Source organism: Oryx dammah, unplaced genomic scaffold (genome assembly GCF_014754425.2).
Source record: "Oryx dammah isolate SB20612 unplaced genomic scaffold, SCBI_Odam_1.1 HiC_scaffold_2, whole genome shotgun sequence".
In the NCBI taxonomy this organism is placed as follows: Eukaryota; Metazoa; Chordata; class Mammalia; order Artiodactyla; family Bovidae; genus Oryx; species Oryx dammah.
In genome coordinates, this window is record NW_024070186.1 from 30,350,117 (window position 1) to 30,364,437 (window position 14,321).

The 14,321-nt window shown below is 38.0% G+C and overlaps 1 protein-coding gene across 6 annotated transcripts in view; it reads right to left on the minus strand.

The window, feature by feature from the left end:
• The window catches only part of TFDP2 (transcription factor Dp-2), a 153,006-nt gene that overhangs the window by 39,600 nt on the left and 99,085 nt on the right, over positions 1–14,321 (minus strand). For 4 of the 6 annotated variants that reach the window (XM_040234012.1, XM_040234006.1, XM_040234048.1 and 1 more), the window contains 3 exons: positions 11,091–11,194; positions 6,904–7,025; positions 4,116–4,163 (listed from right to left, as the gene is read on the minus strand). In XM_040234012.1, coding sequence (XP_040089946.1) covers positions 4,116–4,163; positions 6,904–7,025; positions 11,091–11,194 — 274 coding nt within the window. Of the gene's footprint in view, positions 1–4,115; positions 4,164–6,903; positions 7,026–7,975; positions 8,140–11,090; positions 11,195–14,321 lie in introns of all 6 variants that reach the window. The other 2 variants (XM_040234020.1, XM_040234028.1) reach the window with 1 other exon arrangement.

Consider the following 14,321-nt stretch of genomic DNA (forward strand, 5'->3'; position numbering starts at 1 on the left):
AATAATTTATATTTATTTACAAAAGTAATATGAAACTAAAATCTGTAGTATAACAGTATTTTCCAGGGGTAAACTGATAAATGTATCCCATTTAAACAAGAAATTATATATAGTATATAATAAAAACTTCCTTTCTCATTAAAGGAAGTTAACCAGAATATTTAAATCAGCAAAGTACTTTAGTAACATAATTTAGAGGAAAAAATCAAACCCAAATCCCATTTTCCTGTGTATTTATATCCACTGTGTGAGGGAGAGGTGAAATGGGCAAGAAATGTTTATTATTTACAGATCTTCCCTCTTTCTCCACCTTGCATTATGTCATCCAGGCCTCGGTTGGCCTCATCCAAGCTGAGGATACTATTGATACACTAATTGATACTCTTGATACATACATAGGAAACTGAAAAATCTCTCAAACTTCCTGTGTCCGGAACAAAACTCAATTCCTCCCCAAACCTATTTCTAACTACAGTAAATGCTAATGGCACCAGTATTTACCTAGCTCTTACTGCAAAAAAATCAAGTCACCCTTTATTTCTTTTTCCTTCATTCAATCCATCAATAGATTGTTTCCAAATTGCAAAATTTACCCATTTTTTTCCCATCTCCACCGTCAGGTCACTGCCTCCTGCCTTCTAACTGACTTCTCCACTTTTGCTCTTATCTCCTTAGAGTCCAGATCCCTCTCAGCAGTCAGTATAAATCAGATCACATTACTTCCCTGCTTAAAATCCTGTTTAGAATAAAACCCAAATTCTCTACCATGACCTACAAGGCCTTTCATATTCTGACCTGTGTCTACCTCTCCCTCCTCATCTCATATCTCTCTCTGACTTGCTCATGATCTCCAAGCTACTGTGCTTCCCTGAGTATCACACCTGGTTCATCACTTAGGAGCTCTGCATTTGCTATTCCCTGTGCCTAGAATCCCAAGCTCCTCAAGGAACGAGCCTGTCTTCCTTGTATTCAAACATTGCCCCTTAGAGAGGCCTTTCTTAGGTAGCCACCATCTTTCCAATTATCTACGAATCATCCTTCTTAGTTTTTTGCACACCACCTATCACAGTCTAGTTATCTTACTTCTTTATTGCACCTCCTCCCCAAATATAAGCTATTCAAGGGCAGAGACTTATCTATCTTGCTTATTATTCTCATCCATGCCTAGAATTTACCAACACTTAGCAGATATTCAAAACACTTGTTGAATAAATAGACAACTTCATAAACATTGTCGAAGCAGTACAGATATTAATTATATTGATTTTTATTATTAGTTTATTATAGTTTAAATTTGGAGAAGGAAATGGAAATCCACTCTAGGACTCTTGCCTGGAAAATTCCATGGACAGAGGAGCCTTGTAGGCTACAGTCCATGGGGTCGCAGAGTCGGATACGACTGAGTTGAAATTATATTAGTTTATTGTAAATAAAAGTTTTAACTATATTCCAACAAAATAAAATATATATAAAGAGTATATGAGCACAAAGGAAGATAAAAACACCACTGTGCTAAATCCTATTCCTTGAAGACAGGAATAAAGTAACACATGGAGGCTATTGCTGCTGCCTGTCAAACACCCAGGGCCTTTCTTCCCCCCAGGGAAGTCTCACATAGGACACTTCCCATTTGGAAGAGATGTATTTGCAAGACACCACCAGAGTGTCCAAGGAAGAAATACGAAAGGGAACAAACATCTTTCAGGACCAAAACTCCAGGAGAGACCAGAAAGGGGGCTTTCAAAGCAATTTCCACAACCTCTCTGCAAAGAAGTTAACTAACGAGAATCCCTCAATGGATCCTTTACGCACCAACAAGATTTCTTCAGAAAGTGACTTGGTCTTGCAAAGGAACTCAACAAAGGAAGAGCTGAGTAAAACATACTTCAAGTTGTACTGTCAAGTGGTAAGATGAGGATAAAAACCTTATATAGTATGTATCTATGTGGGAGTATGCATGTGTATTATATATATAAATCTATGTCCCCAAGGAACACTAACAAAAATACTTACTGTATTTAATCACTGTAGAGAGATTAAATCACTAAAGAGACAATGAAGAAGTGAAGAAGATTAGTTTGTGGTTGAGAGCTGGCTTTTTGAACCTTGGCACTGGGGAAAAGGGAACCCAAGACTTTTTATGGCATTACAGAAAAACACATTAATCTGGAGGAAAGGAACATGTGTAAGAACAATAACACAAGAAGAAAACCGCATGTAGTAATTTTGGTGGTTTGGTTAGGGAGGGGGATGGGATTCAATACTGAAAAGTTATATTACAGAATAAAAGGAGAGTAATAGAAAGCACTAGGAAAAAAGGCCCATGAAGCAAATGCAGAAAAGCAAAGTCAAGTCAATGGCTATACCCAACAAACCTAGTCTGGCACTTCTATATGCATATCTAGAGTTTTCTCTCTTAAGAAGGATAAAAAGAACCTTGCTTTTTTGTATTATTTGCATAGTCAGGTGATGTCAATCATAACAAGTGAACAGTTCCATTTTAAGGCCTTAAACACTGCCGAATACATGGTTAAAAAGTTGTAGTACTGCCCTTTCCCAGGATAAACATGAAGATGAAACAGTATGAGCTGGAAAAATGAATTCCCATTAGAGAGAAAAGACCATCTCAGTTCTATGTAATACAGCAGCTTCTCAGATATGATTTTATCTGTTCAAAACAGTTAAGATCTAAGAACAACAACAAAGGTCAGCAAGGAACTAAAGCAGAGCTAGTGTCATGCAAGAAAACAAACATTTTAAAATATAGCCTCAAGGTCTTCACTTCAGGGCCCATTCACTTTTATTTTAGATGGGATTCTAACACATCTGGCCAAGTAGTTTCTCAATGTACAGCAAATCTGAGGTAGCAACTAGAAACTGGAAAAGACAGAAAGCTGTGTTGAAAGCAGATGACCTAACAGGAGAAAGGAGACTAAAACATCGTTGAAAAAAAGCAATTAAAAAAACTCTAGAATCAATCTAGAAAGTGTTGCTGGCAAGGTTTTATCTAAACAGCCTCTGAGATTATGTTTTATTTTAGTATAATGTGACATTAATATGATACTTAGGATAGTGACTTGGGTGAAATACTGAGTTCAAATAATGATCCTAAAGTGATAAGGTTTCAATCCTGGAGTTTCTGATTTAGTAAGCAATTATAGTTCAACAGACCATAGGTGATTCTGCTGCACACCTAGAACTGAGAATCACTGTCCTAACAGTCTAAGGAAAGATTACACTACACTTGTATTATTTAAGAAAGGAGATGTAACGTACAACATGGTAAATTAACACGACTGTATTTTATACGTGTGTGCGTGCATAGGCACTCAGTTATGTCCAACTCTTAGTGATCCCATGGACTGTAGCCCACCAGGTTCTTCAATCCATGGCATGTTCCAGGCAGGAGTACTGGAGTGGGGTGTCATTTCCTCCTCCAGGGGATCTTCCCAACCCAGGGGTGGAACCCTCATGTCCTGTGTCTCCTGCACTGGCAGGTGGGTTTGCCACCTGGGAAGCCCTGTATGTTATATATGAGAGTAAATCCTAAGAGTTCTTGTCACAAGAAAAATTTTTACTTATTTATTTTATATCTACATGAGATGGTTCACTAAGCTTACTGTGATAACTGCTTTATGATATATGTATTAACAAATCAAATTATTGTGCTGTATTACCTTAAATGTATACAGGGCTGTATGTTAATTATATCTCAATAGAACTGGAAGGTTTAAAAAAAAAAAGAAGTGAGGATTTACTATGATCTTTAAATGTGCTCAAGAAAACTTGTTTTTAAAGTTTGTATATTTTGAGGTAATCAAGAATAGTCACTTTAGCAGAACACTTCATCTCCCCAAAGGAGGGAGTGTGCTAAATAGCAAACTGCCAAGAGCCAATCTACCCACAGAACAGTATCTTTTGAAACTACATAAACATAATACACTTATGCAATGATGAGTGAAGCAGAATACTCAATGTGGAATGAAATAACAGTTGAAATTTAATGAACTTAAAGTTATATGAAGAAAAACATCTCATTACTTAAGAGTCTGGGTACTAAACCTCTCTCTATGCAGTAGAATCTCTTGAACAAATTACTTAAAACTTTTACTCACCTTTCTGAAAAATCAGAGTCTATAAATTCTCTAGCCCGTTTTCTATCACTGAAAAGAAAAAAAAATGAAAATGCATAAGGAACTTTACTTCATGAATAATTTATTTTAACTGATCTAATTCCACATTGAATATATATCCAAACACAAAACTAAGAATTACAAAAGATATGTACATAAAATCAGAACTTAAATTTTGTCACTGGACCCAAGAAATCACAACAGTCATAGGTTTGAAACGAGCTTAACGATCTCTAGGAAGAAATACTGCAAATTTATAAATGAGAAGGGCTTTCCTGCCGGAGACACAGGTTTGATCCCTGGGTGAAGAAGATTCCCTGGAGAAGGAAATGGCAACCCACTCCAGTATTCTTGTCTGGAGAATTCCATGGACAGAAGAGCCTGGTGGTCTACAGTACATGGGGTCACAAAGAGTCAGACGCGACTTGTGTGTCTACCAATGAAATAAAAATAATAAATGAGAAGGTACAGAAAAGTTTTATTCACTCTGGGAAGACCGGTTCTTAAAAACATTAGACAATCATACTACATGCAGTATAAAGCACAGCCAGTTATTGAAAATAGCCAAACCCTGGTCATCTCCAAAGCAGGCCAGCACTACTGGCAGAGACTTGGCTTTTATTAAATTATCTTCCAAGGGTACGAGAAACTCGAACCTAACTTGCAGATGTATATGAGGATATTGTTAAGGACTGAATGAAGGTCATAGTATTGCTATTATTATGGACTTAACATGATATTATGGACTTAACATCCTATTGTTAAGGATGGAACAAAGAGCCTCTTGATAAAAGTGAAAGAGGAGAGTGAAAAAGCTGGCTTAAAATTCAACATTCAAAAAATGAAGCTCATGGCATCTGGTCCCATCACTTCATGGCAAATAGACAGGGAAACAATGGAAACAGTTATGGACTTTCTTTTCTTGGGCTCCAAAATCACTGCAAATGGTGACTGCAGCCATGAAATTCAAAGACACTTGCTCCTTGGGAGAAAGTTATGACCAACTTAGACAGCATAGACATTACTTTGCCAACCAAGGTCCATCTAGTTAGAGCTATGGTTTTTCCCAGTAGTTATGTATGGATGTGAAAGTGGGACTATAAAGAAAGCTGAGTGCTGAAGAATTGATGCTTTTGAACTATGGTGTTGGAAAAGACTCTTGAGAGTCCCGTGGACTGCATGGAGATCAAACCAGTCAATTCTGAAGGAAATCAGTCCTGAATATTCATTGGAAGGACTGATGCTGAAGCTGAAACTCTAATACTTAGACCACCTGATGCCAAGAACTGACTCACGGGAAAAGACCCTGATGCTGGTAAAGACTGAAGGCAGGAGGAGAAGGGGACGACAGAGGATGAGATGGCTGGCTGGATGGCATCACTGACTCGATGAACATGAGTGTGAGCAAGCTTCAGGAGTTGGTGACGGACAAGGAAGCTGCAGTGTGCTGCAGTCCATGGAGTCGCAAAGAGTTAGATATGACTGAGTGACTGAACTGAACTGAAAGGCCATGGAATTACAGGTGATTCTGTCACTTCATCTTACTTGATAATAGAAAAGACATTATGTATACATATGAAGCGATGTCTCAAGTGATGCTAGGGGTAAAGAATCTGCCTACCAATGTAGAGATGCAATGGGTAGGGAATATCCCCTGGAGAAGTAAATGGCAACCCACTCCCATATTCTTGCCTGGAGATTTCCATGGACAGAAGAGCCTGGCAGGCTACAGTCCACAGGGTCACAAAGAGCTGGACACGACTAAGCGCACAGACACACACACACACACACACACAACTCTTTTGCCTCTAATGCGTGTGTGTGTAACTTAAAGCACCCTGCCAGGATTGTTATTTCATTCATTTCTTTAATATCCTTGAAGCAAGGAGATTCTTACTGAACCGAGATTTACTGTTTGCTTATTAGAACTCACAACTGTAAGTCAATGACAGAACCACCAGTATGGTATGCCATGTTGGAAATAATTTCTAAAGGGACAAAATAAAATTTTCAGTCACTTATTTTACTATTTCCTTTTATGGAGGGATGAGATACTAAAATGATAAGAAGGGGGAAAAGGTTGAATAAGGTTATTTTAAGGTAAAGATGGAACATGCAAAGATCTGATATTAAAAGTGGCAAATGAGGAACGAAGAAGGGACACTGATTTAACTGCCCAGTTTTAAAAAGAATCGAGATAAAACTCAATGAAAGTTTTAATATATTTTGGTCTCTTTTTTTTCCTAGTTCTTTTTCTGGTTTTAAATGAAACGAAAATGCTAGTTTCAAGAAGAAATGCTAAACACACACACACATATACATAATTCCTTTCTTATGTGTGTTAAAACAATATAAAATGCGGTTTTTACATCTCCAAAGTGGCTAAAAGTCAAATCAAAAAAAGCAGTCTTCTTTCAGAGCTGAAGAAAGACGTTTCAGTTATTATTTTATTTTTCTGTTTAAAATGGTTGTTCCAGGGAACTCCCTGGTGGCCCAGTGGTTAAGACTCTATGCTTCCACTGCAGAGGACAGGGGTTCAATCCCTAGTCAGGGAACCAAGATCCAGAGGCTATATCCTAGATGCCCATTTTATATCCTAGACACCCATTTTATAGCTAGGACATAAAATGAAATAAACAGGTGATCTTAAAGGAAACATACTAGTTTTTAAAGCCATAAAACAAGAACAGAAGATAAGACAGTGAGCAAAAAAAGATCAGAACTTTAAAAAAAAGTTTTAAAAAATGGTAACTTGCAGTACCACTCTTACCCTGGGACCCAGCCAGTAGCTTCCGCTATGTGTGTCTGAGTAACCATTGCTGGTGCAGGGGTATATGGACTCCCAATCAGAACACTTCCTGAACTGGTTAGTCTCTGTGGTGTGCTTATAATCTGTAAAGTCAGAACAAGGAAAACTATTCTTAGTTGTTAAGGCAAGCCTACGGGCAGAAAATAAGTTTATAAGGAGGAAACCTTATTATCTAAAATGTACTTAATATCAATCATCTAAAATATAAGCGATACCTTTGACCCACTTGTATATTCTAAGATCTTGAAGCACAAGTATCAACACTGATACAAAGTACACTGTGGATTTCAGCAAGTGAATAGCAATTGGGAAGGATTAAGCTGGTGACTGACAACATTTTAAAAATCAGAAAAATGAAAACCTTTCTTTAGAATTATGAAAACTAATTTTAGTTGAACTTGATTAACTAGAACTGGGATAACAGCAAATTAGATTTTCACAGTCCAAAACATACATAAAGACATTACACAATTTGGATTCTTATATAGATGCAGTTTTATCTGTTTCTTTTTAAGAGCATTTCCTCATATCATTAAATGTTTTTCAAACACATTTTAAAGACCATAAAACATTCTTATTATTAGAGTTTTACAAATATTCAGTATTATAAATAATGCTGTGATAAACCTTTTTGTAAAATTATCTTGGCTTTAATTTCTATTTCCTACGGACAAATTCCAGAAAGGGAATGAATAGAACTAAGATTAAGGACTTTACTAAAACCCTGTTTTCACACACATACACAGAAAACAGTAAATAAAGTAAAAGCATGCTCCAGGGAATGGGAATATTAGTGGGGCTGGGGAGATGTTACTACATACAAATAATTAGGAAACTATTTTAATAAATTAATTCTATAGTCAAACAAAACACAACAAACACCGACAGACAGCCGGGGATTCTGATCCTCACAATATCCCACGGATCATTAAACAAGGCATTCAGAAATTTGCCTCATGAGAGAAAAGGAACACTAGACAAGGCGAATGTACCTCCAAGCCTTCCACATTTTCCATACCACCAAACTCCTCACCTCCATCTCAATGCAGGATCCTTAAAGGTAGAGGGTGTTTGCAGGGCCTACCACAGTGCTAGGAGACACTCATAGGAAAGAATCAGTAAACATTTACTGAACTGAGACAGAAGACCCAGCTTTTAAAATGATGAAAAAAAGCAGCTTCTTTCTTCATTGATATGCTAGAAAGGATTATATAAAATCCAGTAAGAAAATACGATATGAAGGGTGTAGTTCTCACCAATCACTGCATCATACATTCTGTTCTCTATTATGCTGACCTGGATGAGTGCTTGAGAAATACAGTCTGAGTATTTGATCAGCCCCTGGTCTACTGTATTCCTAGAATAGGAGTCTCCACAAAGCAATTCTAAGTATTCCAACTTATCCTGCAACAGACTGCATTACTCGTGCAGTCTGAAAAAAAAACTATGGAGTTTTTTTCTTTAGGACTCTACAGGCTCAGTTCTACCTAATTTTAAGGGCTTTGTAGGAAAAAACAAAAAGAAGAAGAACAGAGGAGGAAGGGAAATAGGACCCAGGGAAAAGCTGGTCGTCTTTACTGAGAACGACTTTGGACTAAGTTGCTGCGTTCCAGTTTATTATTCCCTCCTCAGTGTCAGGCTGTTAGCTGCCGTTCTTTCCTGATCTGAGAGTGATCTGCAACGCTCTGCTCCGTCCTCTTAGCAAGCCTTTAACAAACATTTCACCAACAAAGACTGCAAGGACGCTACACTTGTACTGGGTCCATATATTAGGAGTTCTTCTGAGATGTAGTGAGTTCTTAAACCAGAACAGTGACAGCGAGCCTTCAACAAAACCACACAGAAGTCAACAAAACTCGACCAACCAATGAACAGGAAAATTAGTTCATATAAGTGGTAAGTCACACATGCTTTATAACACTGAACCTTAATTCTGAAGCCCCAAACTAAAATAATACTCAGTTGATAAGGGAAATGAACATTTATACTTAGCCTATGAAAGTCATACAGCAACTGAACCTCATCTGAAAATTTTCTACCTTCAATCAAGATATCTTATGTACTACTGCCATCTACAGTAAGAAATGCCAAGAGAGCATGTATATTCTGAAAAGAAAAAATCTATAACTATAAACTAGAAGGAATCTACTTAAATACAAAGTGTTATATTTAAGGGTTTCATTATTTCACAAAATTTTCATTGTCATTGTAAGAGATATGCAGTTTTTAACCATGTTAAAATAAGCATGAGATTATCTTATATATGTGTGTGTGCACATATATATAAAACCAGGTACCTTTAAGAAAACAGTAAGAATCCCAAGCCACAGTTACTTCTAGTTTCTATAAACACAGAAAATAACTTTTTTTTTTTTTGAGAACTTTTGAAATTTCTCTCTACCATGAACTTCCAGTTTCTAAAGAGATATGTAAAAATTTTAAGAGCAAGTATGAGGCAAACAGGTGAGGCTTTACTTAAGAATTTTTTAACAAAATTGTTTTAAAAATCATGGATAAGAGACTGAAAATTAGGGGAAACCATGCAAAAGAGACAAAGAAGAAGAGAGAGAAATGGTTCTTACTGGGGTTCTACAATATATTAGGAAATCAAATTACAATAAACTAGGAAATTAAAAAGAAAACTCTGATTCCTGTCTGGGGACCCAGAACTGCAAAAGTACCTGAGAATCAGGGAGACTGATCTTGGGCTGGCTCTTCAGGAGAGCCCCAAACCTCCACTCCTGACTGATTCTGAAGTCTGCAGTAATCGAGTATGTCATATGCACGAGTACGTATCACCGTCAAAACTGAAGTGTGTAAAGGCTTATATGTACTTTTAGTTCAAACTGACAGTGGGAAGGAAAATCACATTTCCCAAAGAGGAATTCAAATTTTAGCCTTAGCAGCATCACTGAAATACCAAGAAGAAACAGTCTTTCAAAACAGAGGAGTACTGTAAGGGACAAATTCATGAAAGGTCACATATGCTTATTTAATTCTGATGTTTATAGGATCACCTTTCAAAACATCGGCTTTCAAGTCAGGTGTGTCATCTCATTTGCACCCACAGCGTGGCTGGTGAGGGCCGAACGTTTAGCAAATGTTTGAAAATATACCCTGAACTACTCAGAATTGTGGCTCCTCACCTGAGCTAAAGTTTGTATGAGCTTGGGGCTAGATGACATTCTTCACATAGTTACAGAACTGGGCAACATCTTTAGCTTGGATTCTGCAGATGATTAACAGTCCTCAAGAGATCAAGAAAAATGTCATGTCTAGTATGTCTTCAGATCTCAAAGACTTTCCGAAGCCACTGAGTACGTTAAAAGAGACTTTTATCTAAGTAACTGTGCATTTAGCATGGCCTACAGTACCATATATTATGAACAAAATTTATGCTTAGGGCTCTAGAGATAAGAAGATATAAGCACTGACAAGGAAGAGTTATTGTTCAAATGTTTACGTACTTTTGCTAATGGTGGGTGAGGCCATTTAAATTAGGTATAGTTTTTATTAATACATTAGCTGCATGTGACTGTTTATAAATAAGGCTGTCTTAAAAGCACTATCTACTTTAAGCTCTAGCATAATTAATGGAATACCTTCAGAGAAATGGTTAGATATTTCCATTTAAATTCAGTATTTCTACTGCTAAAGATTGAGATTAATTGGTGAGTTGTTTCTTCCTAAATGTCCTTTCATCAAAGAGTTTTTCAAATTAGTGACTCCAGATACAGATTAACTAATTGTTGGGTCATAATCAGTTTATATGAAAGTATATACTTTAGTGCAGTAAAGGTTATTTTAAAAGAAAAAGGAGAGGAACGTAAGACATAACAGATTTCAAACCAATTGGCTCAAATAACTGAAAACAAGAGAAGCCTCGTAGAGGGGCAAAAAACAATACAACACATTCAGAATCCAGATTCAAAAATACATGAAAATTAAACATTGACAAACACAGTGTCTTTTTCTTAAGACTAACCAGTTACGTTCGCTAAAAATAAAACTTTAAAAATTAAGTGACTGAGATAAAGTATGCACAGGAGTATTTCACCATGAGCAGTGTGCATGTTCAGTACAACTATCCTTTAAATTAGGATAAACCAAGCAAAGTTTCAAATCCTAAAATATGATGATTTTCTTACCATTTGGGGTCCAACATTCACATTTATAGGTCCTAAGGTTTTTGGTAAAATCTTTGTTGGTGAGTTGGTGCTGGAAACGGGAAATGCAACAAATGAAACGTTACCTGAAATGATATTAGAGCACTAGGTTAATGTTCTGCAACGTCAAGGCCACCTTCTATCAGCCTATACATCTGTCCTTTATTATTGTTTAGTTGCTAAGTTGTTTTTCACTCTTTGCTACCCCATGGACTGGGACCCTCCAGGCTGTGTTTCTATGGGATTTTTCAGGCAATTGGCTGAAAATGGATTGCCTGGAGTGGATGTCATTTCCTTTTCCAAGGGATCTTCCCAACCCAGGGACTGAACCTGTGTCTCCAGCACCGGCAGGTGGATTCTTTACCACTGAGCCAGCTGAGAAGCCCACATTTGTGCTTAAGTAATTTATAAAGTTATGAACAAGAAGGCATGTAGAAAAGTCACACTATTGCTCTGTTGTAGTGAGGATAATTAGCAAAATAAATCTGCAAAATATATAGTCCAGTCTCTCTGATAATCACTAAACCTTAAGTTGGTTTTTTAAAGGAAAAAATATTTAAGAGTACATAATGTAAATCACGGGGCTTCCCTTGTAGCTCAGTTGGTGAAGAATCTGCCTGCAGTGCAGGAGACCTGGGTTCGATCCCTGGGTTGGGAAGATCCCCTGGAGAAAGAAATGGCAACCCACTCCAGTATCCTTGCCTGGAAAATCTCATGGACAGAGGAGCCTGGTGGGCTGCAGTCCATGGGGTCGCAAAGAGTCGGGCACGACTGAGCGACTAACAACTTAATGTAAATCATAGTTTATATCACAGTTGAGAATTCCAGTTAGATCTTGATTATAAATGACACAACATAACAACAAGGAGATGAAGTATAACATGACATAAAATAAATATCTATTAAAAATTTTTATACTATAAAACAAAATTTTAATATTAAAAGTTAACATGGGTTCCAAAATGTTGAGTTAGCCCCTTTTTGAAATTTCTGTTATACTGGAAAAACAAATATAATGCTACCAAATTGCTGATGGTAGAAACTTCTAGGATCTTCAGTGTCTTCAAGTGATCTCAACAACCTAAATTTCAAATTCAGGTAGCAAAATGCTATCCCTCCAAATGAAAAGCCGACCAATAATTTTCTGAATGGTCAACTATTAATACATAACTTTTCTGGACAAACTTCCGTTTATCAACATTTCTCTCAGAAGATAACAGTGGAATCCAATATAACAAAGGAGATCACACAGGAAGTGTGTGAAAGAGGGTCAATATTGAAACTCTGGGGAAAAATCAACATTTAAGAGTAGGACCAGAAAGACACCATCCTCAGATGGCCCTTTGTTAGCTCCTACAAAGCCTGCCCAACTCCTGAATGCCTGCTCTCATCTCTTAGTTCTGCGCAGATCTCCGGCAGCCAGGAGCTCAGGCCATGAGGCTGAATTACGGCTCCTCTTCCTCAGCCTGTGGTGAGCTTACTTGCACCCTCAAACCTTATTTCCCTCAGAGAGGAAGATTCCCATATAAATTGCTTCTTTCACGTCTGCTCTGTACTTCCTGTCTTCTCAGGGAACTCTCGCATCAATTATTTCCTCTGTCTTCTGAGTTGTCAAGTATATTACTGGCTCCTTCCCCTCAGTTTCTTATATCATTTCCCTCAAATTCTACATTTCAAAATCAAATTCTTTAATCTTATGACATCTCTTCTAGGCAGAATCTAAAAAGAAATGGTACAAATGAACTTATTTACACACCAGAGTCACAGACCTAGAGAACAAAATTATGGTTGCAGAGGTTGGGGGGGCGGGGGGAGGAGTGGGGGAAGGGATACTTAGGGAGCTGAAGATGGATATGTACACACTGCTATATTTAAAATGGAGAGCCAATAAGGTCCTACTGTTTAGTGCCTGGGACTCTGTTCAGTGTTATGTGGCAGCCCGGAGGGGAGAGGACTTTGGGGGAGAATAGATAAATGTCTATGTATGGCTCAATCCCCCGGCTGTCCACCTGAAACTATCACAACATTGTTAACTGGCTGGACGCCAATACAAAAATAAAAAGCTTAAAAAAAATCAAATTCTCTACCCTTCTGTGCCAACTCAGCAAGGACCAGTACCCAAATCTGCTTCTCCTTCTTGGTATAGATCATCACACACCAGCTACCCAAACCGGAAACCATCAACCCCTCTCCATTCAACCAACAACCACAGCCTACTTGTTATCTCCTTACCTTGGCTCCTTTATGTTGCTGGCACCTGTTTAATTTGGGACTTTATCAAATCTCATTTGAATGCAGTTACTTCTCTAATATAGAGGTTTCAGCCCTGGCTGTGCAATGGAATTATCTGGGAAGCAATAAAAAACCGCCAATGTCTGGGTCTCAACCCCAGGCTGCTGATATAACTGGAGTCATCCTGGGCATTAGACTGTTAAAGTTCTCCAGGAAGCTCCTAGGTACAGCCAGGGTTGAGCACCACTTCCCCGACTGGAGAGCCTACCTCAAATGGCTTTCCTAGCGTCTCTGCACATCCGTGAAGAACCAGTCTTTCCACTGATGAAACTGTTGTGGACACTCCCTATTTAAGGCGTTTCTGAGGTTCTACAACGTTTTCTAAATGCCTTTCAGGCTCCTCAACGTGGCACAAAAGCTCCCGCCTAGAGATCTCGGCCTCCCTGGGAAGCTTCGTGCTTAGCTACTCTGTCCACATGCACCTTCCACTCCAATCAGATTAAATTCCCTGCAGTTCTAGAAAGGCCCCAGGTCAACCACTCCAGCTCTGGGGCACACAATTCCTTCTGGTGGGAAGTCTCTCTCTGCTGAGACAACAACTACCTTTCAGCATTTCAAAATAGCACTCCATACTATTTTCTGAGCCATCACTATGTGGCAAAGTGTGTTCTAGAGGCTTCCCACATATACATCATCTCATTACTGCTTAGGACAAAAGTGTGAAGTGTATTTTTACTGACTCCATTTTACCCATGAAGAAATTAAGACGGAGTGAGGTTAAATAATTTGTACTAGGTCCCACAGGCTCTAGAGCTTCTGTTCTCTGTGTCTCTAGCCTCTTTGCTCTTCTTCTGGGTTTTCGAAAATCTATTATTGACTTGAAATTCTACTGTAAAGGAGACTGTGGTATCAGTTGTGTATTCAAGTGTCTGGTTTAGTTCCTGGCATCAAAGAGGTACACGAAACAGTAAAAACTGTTTG